Below are 17013 nucleotides of genomic sequence, written 5' to 3'. Positions count from 1 at the left end.
ATGGAGCAATCGTCAATATAAGTTGACGATTTGAATCTCGGCAAAAACATGTAGTGATGAACCAGTCATCGTTTCGGCAGGTTCTTGGTGTTCCGTCTGTAGGAGCTACCAAGGGTCTCATCGTTTGTGGAAGGCCTTCCTCAAAGCGAGCAGTTGTCCTCTTAGAGGCCTGTTGCAGCTGCTGCACTTGATCCGGGGTAGCTACTCATATGAAATCTAATCCACCCTCAAGTTCATGTTTCACCGCTTCCGCATGATTCACTCTGTGCGACCGTAAAGGTGTTCACGATGCTTAAGAGACGATCAAGTAAGCAAACTAACACCAGGTCTCACATGTAAGGGTGAATCTATCTTTCAATCCCCAAGAACAAACTTCGTTTGGTAGATCTGTTTGGCAGGTGCTGGGTACTCTTTGTGCGCTTCGCCTTTCCCTCCACCAATTTCTCACACGAGAACCTTTCTATTCTGACGTTCTTCTTTACATCAACCTGCCACTCTCAATCACCGAGGGGCTCAAACTCAGGGCCTATACCAGCGAGACTTACAAGTTACCAGAATATTCAAGATCAACACTGACTGTCAAGTTGACATGCCCTCGATCGACGTTCACACAGACAGAAAGCTTGATGCATTCTTCGCCAATGATGTGGAAAATCTCCCCGACAACTACTATTCTGCGAAGAAATGTGATTGCAACATATGCGGTACGGACGAGAAGGCCGAAGTACCAGAGGTCTCAGAGGAAGGATCAATCGTCTCTCGCACGGCTATTGTACAAACTCGGTCGTGTAAGTTACCACACACCTTTCACAAGCTCTGCCTTCACACCTGGTTGCGCATAAAACTACAAAGAGATCAAGATGAATCCTGCCCAATGTGTCGTCAAAAACTAGTCTTGAGCGCAACCTCTTTGGAGCTTGAACGTTTCTTGGAAGATATATTGTAACTGCGTGAGCAGTGTCGGGTGGAGGCTGTGGATCAACGATTGTATTGCTATCTGTTGTCGTGTTGTGATGTCTGTTTACAAGAGCTCTCGGCTCAGAGGTAAGTGCACTTGCCCACCGGGCAGTGCCTGCTACAATAGAATATCATGTGACTCTAGTCACGTGGTTACATATATTGGAGTATTCAGAAACTATCGACCAACTGTTGCAGAGCCTCATGAAAATAAAGGCTGGAAACCTACAGCTGATAGAGGATATGGAGAGATCACAGCTGAGACCATAACTCCATGAGATGGCACATGCTATACTAGAAGATTTGGGAGGGTTACAAGCCGTTATCGACAAATTGATTCGGAGAAAGGCTCTTTGTGAGACAAAAATCGCATTCTGCAGAAATGCTATTGCAGAAAGGGCCTAGAGTGAGCTGGTACTGATTTGGGAAGCAGAGGTCAGCGATGAGGTTTGAATTCATCGACACATTCGATGAAGGTAGGACGTGCTTTGTAGAAAGCGCTTAATGCTGATCGGTCTGCCAATAAGTAGACGCTACTAAACACATATTGAGTTAGCCATAACGAAATTACACTTCTCCCAGGGGTTGTACCTACGTAGGTAGATGCCAATATGCAGTCCTTGAAAGTACCGTGCCACCTTGTTATCGGCGGCTAAAGACCGCTTGACGAGCCCCTTAGCCCAACATGTTGTCTCTCGCAAGCCCACTTGGTCTTTTTCTAATATGGCTTTCGTCAATGAATGGCGTTTGGCCAAGCTATGCTGTCCAATGCGTTCCGAACAAACCCGGTTTTTGCGTGGCCGAGCGTCTCCGAAAACCCGAGTCATATCCGGTTTGCTTCATGCCCGCATTCGGTAATGATCTACGTCAATCCGAACGAGTTCCTCGTTCATCGACCAATCATCACGTCTAGGCTTTCCGAGATCTAGAAGGGTCTTATCTGTGCGAGCAAAATCGATATTGAGGCTATTCGGCGATTGCTCGGCCGTGCTGTTGTCGGGGATGCTGGAAGCGGGCTTACGCGAAGGGTGAAGTATATATTGACTTCGCAAGTGCCTCCGCACCAGGACATCTATAAGCCAGCAATTAGCATACAATAAACACCGATACAAAATAATCCACCTTATTCTAGTCATCTTGGCTTGTACTGCCCTTCCCGATACCACATACCAACATGGTCGCGCAAAAATCTCAATCGTCAAGCCGCAGCTCGTCTGTTACAGCGCCAGTTGAGCGATCGCATTCCCCAAATCAGCAACATGCTTTCGCGATCTCTTCGTCTCTAAGGCTAGCACTCAAGAAGCCATTTCAGGGCTGGTCGAAGGAGCTTCTCCGTGCAAGGGACAATGATGACGATGACTACAACTTCTCGAGCGGCATGCGTCGTGGAGCGCAGTACCACAACGAAAACGCCTGATATGCCTCCGGATGATACGATCCTTGTTGGATGTTCGATGGGAAGCCGTCTGGTGAGCTCGAGATAACCGACGAATCTCACGATCAACATACAATAAGCGACGATGCAGATTGTCCGGTCAGCAGACCACCGCGGTATTTGGCTTAAGGCGTGTAAGATTGGGAAAGAGAGGTTGTGACATTGGGCGCTTTGGGTTGGTGTGACTGGAAAGCTCTTGTGTTGGTGGTCTTACACGAGACGGTGTTTCTTTCGTAACGGTTGCTTTGCACTGCATGAGCGCGATACCCTGTTTTATTATTTGTATAAGCGCGAGCACTGCACACTGATGGTCTACTTTCTCACTAGCTTTATCATCATGGCAATGTTTGATGCAATCGCGGTACTAGCCGATCTCGCGCACATGATGTCATTGGCGCTTGCCGCACAACCCTCCACGAATTCATCTCTGTTTTGTACTCACGCATTTATCCAACTAAACATGTGAAATTTCACAATTTCGCTTATCCAGCGCCGCTTAAAGAAACATATACTGTTGTCGACGCACGGGTGGCCTGCTGTGCTACCTGAGATTTTCGCAACCAAGTATTGGACCAGAGGGCTCAGCCCGAAACACCAGGGAGCTAGGATGTAAGCCACAAATCTATTGACTCAGCGAATGCGCGCCCCGGTCCAAAACTCTGTGAAAATCGGACAAAAACAACTTCGCCAGTGGCCTTGAGACAGTCACCCAGCGTTGCTATGATCACCGCAAGGGCTTCAACAGCACTAAGAGGTTTATGAAAGCCAACTTCTATCGCGATCCAGCCACTCCAAGTTAAAAAGATCCGGAGAATTGACAACCGATTTCTTCCAGGCAGCAGCATTGAAAATAGGTCTCAACTAAACTGTATTGGATGTTGGCGCCGCCATTCTAGGCCGGATCGTTTTTCAGGGGCCAGTGCGGCTCAGGCCGCCCGCAGCATGCGCTGTCATGCTAACCGATCAGCCTTCAAATCTCCCAGATAAGTAGACTACGAATGTCCATAGACAAAGACTCTTCTTTCTTCAGCACCGCTCCTCATAGTCTCTCGTTTTATTGCAAGGCCAAGAAGTATCCTTCTACCCACCAATATATAATACTTTCAATCTACAAACACCAACCACCATAATGTCCAAGGTTCTTTCCGCAGCTCTTTTCACCTCGCTTGCGACGGCACAGATGACTACCTCTGCGTGGATGCCTGGCCTGCAGGATTCGCAGGCTTCTTTCTCTGCCTCTGTCATCAGCGTGAACAAGGATCGCACAGTTCTTTCTCTCGATTACTCCGGGTTAACGGATATGGTAAGTTGTAATACGAGTAGAGGCTGCTAGTGAGGCGAACTGACTCCCTGTCCTCAGGCTCAACCGACTCAAACGATAACGATCGGAGGCAACACTTACTATGGATTTGAAGCGGCAGCTACCGACGAGGGATTCGCAGTCACTATCTCTGGTGCGTGCTCCCGTGAAAACACGGACGCAAAGTCAGCCACTTGCACCGCGACTACGATCGGTCTCGCATCTGCTATCAGCGCGGTCTGCTCAGGACCACAATCCAATGCCGACCTATGCTCTAGTATCTCTGATCTCGAGCTTTCCATGACCACCACGTTGCCTGAAGATTACTTCGGAACTTTCCCAGTAGTTATCACCGCTGGAAACGACCTGTTGCCCAGTGCTTCGGCCGCTGCGACACCTTCAGCAGGCAGCGCTTCCGCCACAGCCTCTGGATTCAAGTCTTCGCAATCACCATCTCCCACTGGATCTGCTTCCAACGCTGCTGGCGCCAGCTCCTCGCCTTCGCAGACGGGTGGAAAGCCTGCTGAGGCAACCGGTGGCGCACCAGTGATTATGGCGCCTGCGTTGGCTGGTATGGGTGCTGCTCTTGCCGCATTCTTCTTGTAGAAATTGGAGAGAATTGATCCCAATTACCCGTATCACGATAATTTTTCTAATAGCTTATACCCTTGTTGAATCATATGCACAGCTAAGCAATTCATACCTATCATGCCAGCTTCTATTCCCACATGTGAGCCATTAGCTTTTTTTTCATACAAGATTCCTGCATTCAAACCGTAACAGCCACTACCATCACGCCTATAGTACACATACCATCCTCGCCCCCCTTTTCCCGAAGCAGCTCCTCATATGCTCATCTTCTTGCACCCTTCCACAATAAACATGTCCCTCGCAATCATCTCTTTTGCAAAACCACCGCGCCACTTTGCCTCCCTTCTCTAGAAAATAGCATCCCTCTCGACACAATTTGCTCTGCTGTACATGCGCACACCGCATCTCTGCTGGAAACCACGCGCTCTTGATGACCACGGTCTTGGTAGGCACTTCCTCAAGGTCCCAGTGTTCGAAACAGTCCAGATCCTTGTTCCTATCCGAGGGAGGTATCCTGTACATTGAGCCATCCTTGGGGCATCTGACGGCCTTTCGCGTGAAGAACGCTGGGATCCAGCGTGGCGGGGGGCGTTCGGGGACGAAGACAGTTAGGGTGTAAAGGGTAGTGTGGGGCTCGGTTTCGCAGAGAGGATCGAAGTATGGGCTTGAAGGCATAGCTTTATTATTCTTTCCGCAGGCCTATTGGATCCAAGGTACTCGCTGCTGCTGAGTAACGTGTGTGATTTTCCGTGGGGTGGAGGTTGCGCGTTGTGATACTAGCGTGCGTTTGGCAACGCAGCGAGTCTGGGAAGAGTTTGACAAGTGATTTGGCACACCAACAAAGGTTTCTTTGTGAATTAGGGACTGTGCGGCTGATGTGATCTGTAAGTGGGCTGTGAAAGACTAACGCGCGCGTTGTGTGAGAAGATCAACAATGCTCGTTTGTGTCGGCGATATCCGCAAACGTAAGATACAAACGCTGTGAGCAAAGGGCGATGGCGTGTTGACAAGATAGCTTAGTTCTCATTGAAAAGGTATCGTCGGGTAGCCTGTGCACGTGTACAAAGTCAGATCTGGTCCTCTTGGAGCCCTTTGTCGTCGAGGATGATTGCAGTACGTCACTGATGTCGTCTCCTCACTCGTTATCCCCTGCTAAAGAAGCACGGTATGAACCTTCAATGAAGCCCTCTGGTGGGTCCTATCATTCTCAGAAGATTCGCAAATATCTTTCAACTGTTCCTTCACTAACTGGGACTTTTTCTGTCCCTGCTTCATGCAGGGCCATGACACCTACACGATAGAGCACTGGCTCTTGACCGCAAATAAGGCAGCCAGCATGGCCTTACAGATTCGCAACTTTAAGAGATAAAGAAGAAGGACAGGCCTGGCTCTGCCTTCCTACTACACCTATCTCCTTCGACACAGGCATCGCCAAGCCTAGTACAAAGGCTTTCCTCGCGCAGAGCCACGGCTCCGATTCGACAGAGCACCGGCTCTCCACACACACGTACCTTTTTCTTACTCTCTCTTACGGCACTTAGCTGCCTCAGAACACAAGAGATCCACCCTAATGCCCACTAGCCCCAGAACAAGAGCTCTGCTTCATTGCTCAACACATCCCTGGCCCCACGGCCCAGAACCTAGATAGAGTCTTTTCAACTGGCGGAAATTACCCTACCAGACTGCACACACTGCCAACACCCAAAGAATAGGAGCACCTGAGTACCATACAGGGCGCTACCCGTCTTTCATGCCCCCTGGGAGGCTTTCATAGGACGTTAAACAATACATACATACATACATACATACATACTGGGACTTTTTGAATCTTCTCCCAGATACCGTCAATGGAATACAGTGTTTCCGTCTCAGAAATTTCCAATCCAACCCCTCCAGCGCACCAACCGACATACTGTCTCAACGTGCCTTTCTTCACCGCAACCATCTTTATACCGTGTACAATTTGCTCCTTTTTTGCCAATGTACTACCAGCAGCCCAGTCGACGACGTAGTGTTCCTGGAACCATGGCGCCTTGCATATGTTTCCATTTCCTAGGCAACTGCAGCGAAAAGACGGGGGGAGCTTATCATGCTCTATGTCAAAAGTGACAGTCTCGCGGATGGTACCCAAGAAGGGGGGTTTTTTGAAGGTCAAATTGGGTGTAGGAGATTCTTTTGAGGTGGGTGCAACGAGTGCGGTGATTCGGAATGTTCGTTGCGGAGCTTCGGGAGTCAAAGTAAAGCTAGACAATCTCCTGTTGATATATTCAGTCATGATTCCGGTAATTGGATTGTGCGTTCCTCGTAACAAATATCTTTCTTTGTGGTAGTTTGAGAAGATCGATGTGTCCTCCGGCATCTTTTATCCCAATTCAAAATGGTGCGGCGAGTTGTACCATGGTTCAGCGACATCTTGCGGGCGAATGACGTAATATTTCAAGTCATCTGCTACGCAATGCAATCACCTAGAAGATCCAAAAACGGATAGTATGAAACAAGTAACCATGATAAGAACACATGCCCATAGACTTTTCTCATATTCACATAGATAACCTTTTCGAGGTTGACAAAAATAACAGAAATCCTTCAGCTACAATCTAGAAAAGAACTCTCTTAACCCTGATTACATCATATCACTACATGCTCCCATTCCCACACACGTGTAGAAATGACTAAAACTTCAGGTCTAGGTTGCGAAGAACCTAATCGACGTGTGTGACTTTTGCAGCGCAATAACCGTCGCTCGAGACGACTAGCCAAATCCTCGCGTCCTATCTCTTTGGAATGGCCGACTAAACACAGGCGCGGCAGTACAGATATGCGTTGTATTGTACAACGCATTCGGGAGTCCACAGCCAAGCCAACAAGCAAGCTTCATGGAAAATATGATTGCAGGTCGTTTTGACCGTAGGTCCGACATCGTTTTCTAGGCAGATTAGGCACTCAGTGGGGGCGATGTCGAAGTAGTTGAGCGGAAGATATCCAACGAGGGCTCAAGGAGGAATGTATGATACGCATATTTGAAGAGGTCGGTCCGATGTGCAAAGGTAAGGCTGACACTGGAATCAATTTGAATATAGAAGAAGCCTCTTGAAGGTATTCTGATGCGGACCGGAATCGCATTGCACAAAGACGATCTGCTGAGATGGAATGGATTGGGGAGTACAATGATTATTCGATGGACGAAAGAACCTGCACATTACCCACTAAGCTATGTAACCAAACCAAAATAACAAAATAAAGTAATTTCCACCTAATTTTCTATCATACATGTAGGAATGTGGTCGTGGCCCAAAGAACGCCGAAAGATAACAATCCTGGGGTATGATGCTACGTTAACTCCACTTGACCAATACTCTGAAACCCATCCAAATATGCTGAAATCATGAACTTTGTTCCCCGGAATATATCCAAAAACGCTGTAAATCACAGAAAGAAACTCCCGCGGCTAGCCGGCATACATCGTTTGACACAGTGGTTGCATGAAGGAGCAACATGAGAGAGAACGAACAAAGTCAGACTGATGAGACTTAAGCGGCAGGACGCACGCGAGGTCGGCCACGAGACTGCTCAGATTCAGAGCGAGATTGGGAGATGCGACGTGCTGCACGCGACGCAGGGCTATTCTTCGCAGACTTTGTAAGCTCGCGTGACTCCAGAGCGGCTTTGCGCCACGCATCAAGGAAATCGGTGTCGGTAGCCATGGCCGCATCGTCAAACTCAATCATCTTCAAAAACTTGAAAAGTAATGTATAGCCGAGCTTTGCGCGACGTTGAGTCTCAAATGACATGCATTGGTCAACGTCGTTCTCCGTGATGAAAGTAACACCAGGTGCATCTACACCGGGACTCACAGAGCGCATATCTGCGTGTTCATCCGCAACACATCGAACGAAAGCTGCAGCAATTGCCTTCCGAGAGACCATGCCATTGTATCCTGATGTCGCGCGGTCAAGCAAGTCGCGAGCGGAGGTGCTTCCCAAGAACGTGTTGTTCATGTGGAAGTCAGTTGACGAATCAGACACCCGAGAAGACTGAGAAGAATTTCTAAAGGCAATGGAAACATCAGACTTAGGTGTATCTGGCCCACCGGACTCGTGATAGCTTATGAAAGTCTTCCTCAAGACAGTGCCGAGGCTGAAGAACCCGCCTCCAACTCCCTTACCTGGAGATGGTGTAGGGGGTGATGAGGAAGCTAGGGCATTGCACGTACGCAAGTAGTCCTCATCATCGGAACAGTCTGGGTCGACGTCTGGGATAGGCTTTTTATCATACAAAACCGGAGGTGATGAAGTGGCTGATATAGAAACTAGGGCATTGTACGTATGCAGATAGTCCTCTTCATCATCCGAGAAGTCTGGGTCGATATCTGGGATAGGCTCTTGCTCATACAGTATTGGGTTGGTATCATCTTTGCAAAACACTACGCCATCCAGCACGGGATCAGTAGCCATAGCTTGCAAGAGTGCCATCTTTCCAGCGAATGGGACACAAACTTCTTCGGATGATGGGTCAGAGCTGCGAAAGTCTGTGGACTCCAACTTGCCCGCTCCTACCGGTTCAGAGTCTGCGTCTGTGGTAACATCGGCAGTATTGAGAGCGTTTTCGACATCCTGATATAACAAAGACTCTGAATGGACCGTGTGCGATGTTCCAGAAGCCTCATGAGTGGAAGGATAATTCGGAACAGTGTAATAGGCTGAGATAGGCTCTGTACCGAACAATGAGGCAAACATGATGCTTGGGCCTAGAGACTGATAAGAATTCATGAAAGGGCGTCTAGAAGACTTCCTTGGGGAATAGGACTTGCTACGGCCTTCGGGTTCTGGGTTTTTTGCGGTAGAGCTGAGCGATTCTGGTGTATCCACCAGCCTCTGTACGCGATCAGGTATGTCAGAATCGCTGCCTCCAAAGCCAGCGCTCGACACTACAGACAAAGCACAACCATTCTCGGCACTAGTGCAATCCATAGTGTCCAAAAATGCCTCAGGATCAGCAACTTGACCTTGCGCAGTCGAGAGGTCTTCTATTGCAATGATCTCTTCCTCGACAACAAGGATGTCTTCACCGTCGGAATACTCGAGGGCCGAAGATCGAAAACACTCCGGTTGTGCAATAAATGTCGAAACACCCATCGAGTCATCTTCAGTGATCGACTTGTCGCTGTGGAGTGGTGTGAGACGTGAGGTAGTTGTGAACGGTCTGTAGGGACTGTATTCCAGCTACCTAGTCCAGATGCTATTTACAGTCAAGATGAAGAAAGAAGGTAAGACGCAAGCGGCGAGCCTGCTTTGTTTGGGTTGGCGCACGGCCCTCACGTTGCCGGGGAAGCGACTAGGCTAGCAGCCTAGTCATGTGACTCGAGGCTCAGCCCGTTACATTACCCCCCTCCTTTCCCTTTAGCGCGTAGTTTTCTCCATTTCCTCCAAGCGTCAGTCTTTAGTACGTTACTCACAGGTTCCCATGTCGGTTCAGTATAGTCCACCCACTTCACATATGCCTCCTTGATTTCTTTCCCTCCCTGCCTTGTTGTGCGTTCGCCCAGAATACGTTCAACCAGCCATAGCTCGTCTCCATCTACAAGTATAGGCCCTGGCTGAGTGTCTCCAACCTTCTGCGATGGGAGAGAGTCGTTAGGCGCGTAGCGAAGCAGGTCTACGTGGAAGACAGGATGGATCTTCCCGGAACGTCAAGTTGATAAGAGTGGGAGTTGACCTGCCTCAAGACTTTGTACTTTCCATGCAACCAGTCTAGCTTCTTGGAAGGTCGTGTTGTCTTCACGTTTCTAAGGTTCAAAAACACCCAGTCTCCCTCCTTGTATTGGGGCGCTGCTGTTCTTGTCTTGTTAGCTTGATGTTGCTGTTTCTCTTGTGTTATCGCGATCGCAGCTTGGGCCCACTCTGTTGCGTCTTGGAGTCTTTTAAGGAAGCCTTCTGCCAGTGCTTCGCCGTCTCTCTTTGGTCGGTCCTGAATAGTTCGATCCTCTACCAGCTGAATGGGTTCATTGTGATATCCGTGCATAAAATAGAAGGGGCTTAGGCCAGTAGATGAGGCCTCGCGATTGTTGATTGCTCCCATAACGATAGGTAAAAGTGCTAGCCAATTTTCTTGCGTGTAGGTGGCCCAGATTCGAATCATCTTCTCAATCTCTTGGTTCATTCGCTCTGTTGCACCATCGGTTTGCGGATGATAGGCAGTCGACAGGCGTTGCTCAACGCTGAGGAGTTTACAGAAATGCCTCCAAAGATCGCTGACGAATTGTGGTCCTCTATCGCTCGTAATTGCCGTTGGAATACCATGAATAGGGTAATGCCGTTCTAAAAGCCGTTGTGCTACTGCTTCTGCCGAGATATCGTGCATGCCTTCCAGTTCAACTCCCTTTGTCAGCCGATCAGTGACCACCATGCAGTTCGTTGCGTCATCGCGTCCAGATGGCGGCAAGTCCGTAATAAAATCGATTGAAAGTTCTCCCCATATACGTTCTGGGATCGGTAGCGGTTTAAGGAGGCCCTTCTTTGTCTCTCTCCATATCGTATTCCTCCCGCAAATCTCGCAGTTACGGACAAAGCGTCGCACGTCGCTTGCTACACCTGACCAGAAGAACTGCCTTGATAAGATTGAGTAGGTAAGATCTCGTCCAGGATGGCCGGTGATATGCGAGTCGTGAATATTTTGAATAATTCGTGTGCGAAGTGGTTCGCAGTCAGGGATCCATATCCGGTCTCGAAATCGCAACAGGCCTCTCTCGTCTAGGGTGCATTCTGCTATACTCACTGACTTCTCCTTCTGAAGTTTGGTAGGGAGGTTCCGCTCCTTGTTTGCTACCAGCGTAGTGAGCTCCTGATAAAGCTTATCCTCTTGGCGGCTTCGGTGCCAGAGATTTTGCATGTCCTGGTCCTCAAACATGCGTATCTCTTCTGTGAAGTCAATCTCCTCGGACGACAGGGACTGGATTTGAACACTCTGCAAGTGCTTGCTCTGGAAAAGACGGATAAATCGAGACCGTATTCGTTCATCGTCGTAGTTGGCGGGTAGGTCTTGTTCTCGTCGTGACAGGGCGTCAGGTTTTCCCATAGTCTTTCCAGGTTTCCATTCCAGGGAGAAGTCGAATCGTGAGAGAAACTCTGACCAACGTACTTGTCTTTCAGACAGCTGTCGTTCGCGGTAGAAGTATTGAAGGTTCTTGTGGTCCGTCAGAACTGTGAACTTCCTAACCATACGTAGTTCAGGAGCCCATGCTTCTAAGCAACGAACAATAGCTAGAAGCTCCTTGTCATGAATTGGATAATTGGCCTCTGTTGGTGAGTGCTTCTTTGAGTAGTAGGCAACGGGTTGCCAGTTGTTGTTCTTGTCCTTCTGCAGCAATAGGCCGCCAGTTGCATGTCCTGAGGAGTCGGCTTCTACCAAGGTGTCCTTCTCTGGATCAAAATGGCCGAGTATTGGTGCTGTAATGAGAAGTTCCTTAATCGTTTCAAATGCTTGATTGCAAGCCTCGTCCCAATGAAAAACCATCTCTTTCTTAGTTAGGTTGATAAGCGGTTCAGCAATGTCCGAGAAGTTTGGTATAAAAACTCGGTAAAAGTTGGCAAAACCAATAAATGCTCGGATAGCCTTAACTGACGTTGGTGTAGCCCATTCGCGGATTGCGATAATCTTTTCAGGATCAACTCGAATGCCCACTTCTGCTTCCACAATGTACCCGAGGTATTTGACTCGTTTAGTCTCGAACTCGCACTTGTCGATATCAATCTGCAGTCCAGCGTCTATAAGGCGTTGAAGAACCTTTCCAACCTTCTCTCTGTGATCCTGAAGCGATCCTGACGAGTAGATTAAGATGTCGTCAACGTAGGCTGAAACAAAGTCGTCAAGGTAATCCTGTAGAACACCATTTACGTAGCGTTGAAATGCGGCTGGTGCTCCTGTTAGTCCGAAGGGAGCAACCCGCCATTCGAATAGGCCGTATCTTGTTCGGAAAGCTGTCTTCCATTCTTCTCCTTTGGCCACACGGATCTTGTGGAAGGCTGCGATAACGTCAAGTTTTGTGAACCATTTAGCTTTAGCTACATTTCTCAGTGTTTCTGTGAATAGAGGCAGAGGGTAACGGTCCTTCCTGGTGATGTTGTTCAAGCCTCGGTAGTCAACGCAAAATCGGATGCCCCTCCTGGCTTTTTGACCATCAGGACGGGTGCAGCTGCGGGAGAGTTACTTGCGCGGATAAAATCCTTGTCTAACAGCTCGGTGAGAGTTTTCCTAAGCACTAGTAACTCTTCTCGGCTCATGCCGTAGAGCGGACCCCATGGAATGGTCTTCTCGTTTCCGTCTTGATCCTTTTCAATCTCAATGTGGAGATCAACGCCTTTACGATGTGGGGGAAGTTTCTCAGCTAGGAAATGGTCGAAAGCCTTCAGCCATTGGTGGTACTGGGGTGGGAGCTTCGTCTTTGGATCGGATCGTTTGCGCGGTTTCAAAGCTTTCTCAATGTCGGCGATGGAAACAGCGAACAGTCCAGTGTCGAGCGCAATACCGTCTCCTTTGTTCTTCCTACGGCTTCTTCTCACCTCCGCCATGAATGCGGAAGCCATCACCTGAGTAGCCTTCATTAGTGGTGGCTTGTATGACGCTTTCTTGTGGTTCCATGCGCGGATGTTTGACGCGCCGATATCTAGGCAGCCTTGTTTGGCCGAAATTGTGACGTCGGCATCTTCTAACCAGGGCTTTCCTAGGATCACGTCGTAAGTTAGGCCAGGTACAACGTAGAAGAAGACGCGTTTCTGCTGGTGGCCGTCTATGTCTATCGAGGCGTAAGTAACTGTATCTAGGACAGTACTTGGTTCTGCGTTCTTCCCAGCTGCTTCCTCTAGCTGGCGCGGGGCTATCTTGATTGATGGCAGTCTCAGAGATCGAAAGAGTTGTTCATTAATGGCAGAATAGCAAAGGCAACCTGAGTCAACAAGTCCAGTGACAAAGTCAGTTCCATTAAGTCTAACGTCCAGTACAAAGGGATCGCTATCCATCTTTTGCTTTCCGGTCTCTTTCCATTCTTTCTGAGCTGCCGCGTGTTCCTATTGCTCTGCTTCGGAGTCTTCTGGATCTTCCTCCTCTACAGCTGCCTTGGTGACCACAGTACTCTTTGCTGTCTTGACGCTAACGTGAGTTGGTCGTAGAGCGGCTGCTAACGGGCATGTAGCTATTCGGCAATTGTTGCGGCCGCATCGGAGGCAGCGTCGTTCCTGGCGTCGAGCATCGATTTCCTCTTGGTTGACCCATTTTGCTCGTTTTCCAATAAGTTCTCGGTCTTCGGGACGCCTAGATGGATATCCATTCATGTTGGTCTTGCCGCGGAGGCCGACAGCGTTCACTTGGGTAGTTGTAGGCTGCGTAGGTTCCCATTCCATCATGTCTTCGGGGGAAACTGCTGTGAGCGTGGCATTATTTGATTTTGCTGGTGGTTCATAGGTTGGTGCATTTTCAGCAGTTCGGCTACCGTAACGGCGGGTTGTTTTCGTCCATTGGCCGAACAACTCCATGTCGTTGCTAAGATCTGCACACTTCTGAGCGAACCTTGCGTATGTGCTTGTTTCTGCTCCTGATGTACCAACAAGCCTATCCTTTATCCTACCACTTAATGCATTGCGTAAGTAGGATATCTTCGTATGCTCAGGCCAGCTTTCTGCGTCAGCGTTGGCCATCTCTTTCTCAAACCGTGGATAGAAGGAAATAAACGTCTCGTCGTCCTTCTGGCGTATAGAGTAGAGGTTCTGAATGGCTTTCTCCTTCCGATTTCGTTCGCCGTAGAGGAGTTCAAGGCGGTCAAGCAGCTTGAAAGGGTTTGGCGATTCTTCTTTAACTTGTATCTCGTAGTATGTTGTAACGTTGGTTTTCGCTGCCCCATCAAGACGCATGTAGACGTAGCGTAGCTGAGCTTTTAGGCTTCCAATAGCTTGCGCGTCTTCTTCGATCTTGCCCTCCATCTCTAGCTTCCATCCTCGCCATTGTGATTTGTTTCCACCAAACGTAGGCGGGTGGGGTAAGCTGTGCCGCGGCTTTGGGGTTATAGGCACAGATGTGTTCGAAGTCTCGGAGGTTGGCGTTGGATCAGTGGTGGCGTCTGTATTGTGACCAGGCGTTTGAGGTAGCTCGTGCGATGGTGCTTCCAGCCTCTCCATCCTAGTGCTCATGTCTTCAAGTCTCTGTAGTAGCGACTGTAACAGCTGGTTCGAATCGTTCGTCGTCATGTCAGTATCCCCGGGGGAGCTCATTATAGCGGTGCTTTGGTTGCTGCGTGTTCTGCGTGTTCTGCGTATTCTGCGTATTCTGCGTATTCTGCGTATTCTGCGTGTTCTGCGTGTTCTGCGTGTTCTGCGTATTCTGCGTGTTCTTCTTGATCTTGACTGTATGTGAACGGTCTGTAGGGACTGTATTCCAGCTACCTAGTCCAGATGCTATTTACAGTCAAGATGAAGAAAGAAGGTAAGACGCAAGCGGCGAGCCTGCTTTGTTTGGGTTGGCGCACGGCCCTCACGTTGCCGGGGAAGCGACTAGGCTAGCAGCCTAGTCATGTGACTCGAGGCTCAGCCCGTTACAGTAGTAGTCAACTGCGACATTGGAATGATGGCGGAGGTAACCGATAAGGTTGACTTGTTGTCGGGCTTTCCAGTATCTTTGGTGAGTTCATCTTGGCATGGAAAGCCATTAGTTTGGGAGACTGATGCCTCTGTGACCACAGTCCCCTCGATTAGCCCGTCCTTGTTAAAGTTGGCGTCGTGGTTCAGCAAAGGAGCGGACTGCAGAATGGACTTCTCCTTCTTCGAGGCTTTTGAATGCTTAGGCTTAGGTTTAGGCTTAGACTTGGTTGCGAAGACATACGACTTCTTTCCGTTATGTGCCATTGTGTAAAGCTCGTGGATGACTATAGAGGAGTAAGTCGGGTAGGCTTGACAAAAGGTTGATCTGTGTGAAGCTAAGGCTGGGCTTAGTGGAACAGGGCGATCCGGATAAGATAATGAAGATAGAAAGTACCTTGATGAGTTTCAGATGTGAAGCTCTAGGATAGTTCAATCGCGCAGTGTTGAATGCTGTGACACTGTGAAATCTCTTTGTGTGATCCAGTGGAAGTGAGACAAACAGCGTTTAGTGGGGCTTTGTTTGGTTGATTTGTTTTTGAAAACGTTTGTCGCAAAAGTCAGAGCTTAGAAAGTGGTGCGGGGTGTTATATATGGTATGGGGTGGCGTGGGAGCAGACTTGTCAACAATCAATCGATCGACATGATTGATTCCTATATAGGTTAAAGAATTACTTCATTAGGCAGCCTTTAACCTAGATAGGAATCAATCATGCCGATCTGATTGATTGTTGACAAGTCTGCGTGGGAGTCTGCACGGACCAAGCGGTCCAGGAGCCCCGTTGAGCCCTGTACCCATAGCAACCTGTTATTCGACCTTCCCGAGTGGAACAACTCACAAGAGACAACCCAGAAACACAAAGATGCGTTTGGTGATGATGCAGACGTCGAACGCTTGTACTGCACCTTGGTCTAGGCTGGATTGGGCTAAATCCGGAGCCACGCTTCTCGAGCAGACTTACTTTGTCGCATCATCAGTTCACTCCATCTACCAGAAGTACTGGACTCAGGCTAGGGGTTCTCTTCGATCGCGTAGGCCTGCTGTGTCGATGTAATTATTCAAGACTTTAAGATGCGGTAGTCTTGGGGGGTGCCTCCCCTATAAGGTCGACTGTACCACCATGGGACCAGTCTCGCTACTGTATTTTGAGTGCTGGACTTAGCACTCGCATCACGTCTGCTAATCATGTCTTCATGATGCTGCACTCTTCACATCCCAACATGAATACGACAGTCGGTAATACTACCTGTGTGGTACTCAGTACTGCGCCTATTCCAGATCAGCCCGTAGCTGTAGTCATCTGCCTATATCTTCACATCGCTAAATACACATAATTACCGGCTCTGGGAACTAATACGATGATTAGAATGTGCGCACAATTAGGTATAAAATTTTACTTTTCTATTAATACCCATCGTCGGTCCCAGTGCCGGTAACGCATTGACCTTGCGCTCGGCCTTGAGGCAGTCATGGGCCCTGCATACGCGATGAACGCATCCGTCGATGCCTGAGTCACGAGCTGGAAATAGACCCAGTATCAGTATTCAATGCTTGGGTGCCCGAAATTCAGTTATGACATTGTCGGGACTTATGCGGAGCTAAGCGCATCTTCTGCCAAAGTTTCCTATCAAAGGCCTGAACGCTGGCTGACCGTGAGCACTTGTACGCAAGCATGACCCTGCTTCCTGGCTGTTCTGTACACCTTGTCATGTGTCCGACGGCAAAGAAAATATGCCGTTGACAAACATGGAGATCCTGGAGGAAGGCCGTTCATTACGTTAGTGCCGATGGAGTGAGGCGCATGGCATTCTGTCAGCCCAATCGGCAATTAACCCCGGATTTCGACAGTGCACTCGCCGGTATACGTCATCAAAAACACTAAATGCAACTGACTATCTGTGCTGCAGCCACGCGACACGGAAACTGATATTCGTCGGCCCTACATTCTTTACTCTATCCCAGCACAGACTTATTTCATCGTGTGTTATTCCGCGCTCGCGCAGAGAAGCTACACATGATCACGACTCCTGGACGCTATAGAAACGTCAGATGACCATGGTAAGGCTAATCGATCGATAGTGAAAGACTTCGATGGTACCATAAATAC

The 17013-nt window shown here is 48.9% G+C and overlaps 6 protein-coding genes across 6 annotated transcripts; 2 read left to right on the top strand and 4 right to left on the bottom strand.

Moving 5' to 3' along the window:
* Positions 1 to 2131: 2131 nt before the first annotated feature.
* Positions 2132 to 2374, top strand: PtrM4_080030 (uncharacterized protein; the record flags this gene model as incomplete). The annotated part of the gene is made up of 1 exon (XM_066106414.1): positions 2132 to 2374. One exon carries the CDS (start codon positions 2132 to 2134, stop codon positions 2372 to 2374), a length of 243 nt encoding a protein of 80 aa, XP_065963352.1.
* Positions 2375 to 3521: 1147 nt separating this feature from the next.
* On the top strand, positions 3522 to 4298 carry PtrM4_080020 (uncharacterized protein; the record flags this gene model as incomplete). The annotated part of the gene is made up of 2 exons (XM_001940879.2): positions 3522 to 3695; positions 3753 to 4298. The coding sequence occupies 2 exons, from the start codon at positions 3522 to 3524 to the stop codon at positions 4296 to 4298; spliced, it is 720 nt and encodes a 239-aa protein (XP_001940914.1).
* Positions 4299 to 7813: 3515 nt separating this feature from the next.
* Positions 7814 to 9418, bottom strand: PtrM4_080010 (uncharacterized protein; the record flags this gene model as incomplete). The annotated part of the gene is made up of 1 exon (XM_066106413.1): positions 7814 to 9418. The coding sequence occupies one exon, from the start codon at positions 9416 to 9418 to the stop codon at positions 7814 to 7816; it is 1605 nt and encodes a 534-aa protein (XP_065963351.1).
* Positions 9419 to 9938: 520 nt separating this feature from the next.
* On the bottom strand, positions 9939 to 13297 carry PtrM4_080000 (uncharacterized protein; the record flags this gene model as incomplete). Its single annotated transcript, XM_066106412.1, has 2 exons — positions 9939 to 12448; positions 12490 to 13297. 2 exons carry the CDS (start codon positions 13295 to 13297, stop codon positions 9939 to 9941), a joined length of 3318 nt encoding a protein of 1105 aa, XP_065963350.1.
* A 48-nt stretch (positions 13298 to 13345) lies between these two features.
* Positions 13346 to 14542, bottom strand: PtrM4_079990 (Retrotrans-gag domain containing protein; the record flags this gene model as incomplete). The annotated part of the gene is made up of 1 exon (XM_066106411.1): positions 13346 to 14542. The coding sequence occupies one exon, from the start codon at positions 14540 to 14542 to the stop codon at positions 13346 to 13348; it is 1197 nt and encodes a 398-aa protein (XP_065963349.1).
* A 312-nt stretch (positions 14543 to 14854) lies between these two features.
* On the bottom strand, positions 14855 to 15172 carry PtrM4_079980 (uncharacterized protein; the record flags this gene model as incomplete). The annotated part of the gene is made up of 1 exon (XM_001940877.1): positions 14855 to 15172. One exon carries the CDS (start codon positions 15170 to 15172, stop codon positions 14855 to 14857), a length of 318 nt encoding a protein of 105 aa, XP_001940912.1.
* Positions 15173 to 17013: the final 1841 nt, after the last annotated feature.

Source organism: Pyrenophora tritici-repentis, chromosome 3 (genome assembly GCF_003171515.1).
Source record: "Pyrenophora tritici-repentis strain M4 chromosome 3, whole genome shotgun sequence".
In the NCBI taxonomy this organism is placed as follows: domain Eukaryota; kingdom Fungi; phylum Ascomycota; class Dothideomycetes; order Pleosporales; family Pleosporaceae; genus Pyrenophora; species Pyrenophora tritici-repentis.
Note: the sequence above shows the minus strand (reverse complement) of the source record. Positions and strands in the feature narration are given on the sequence as shown.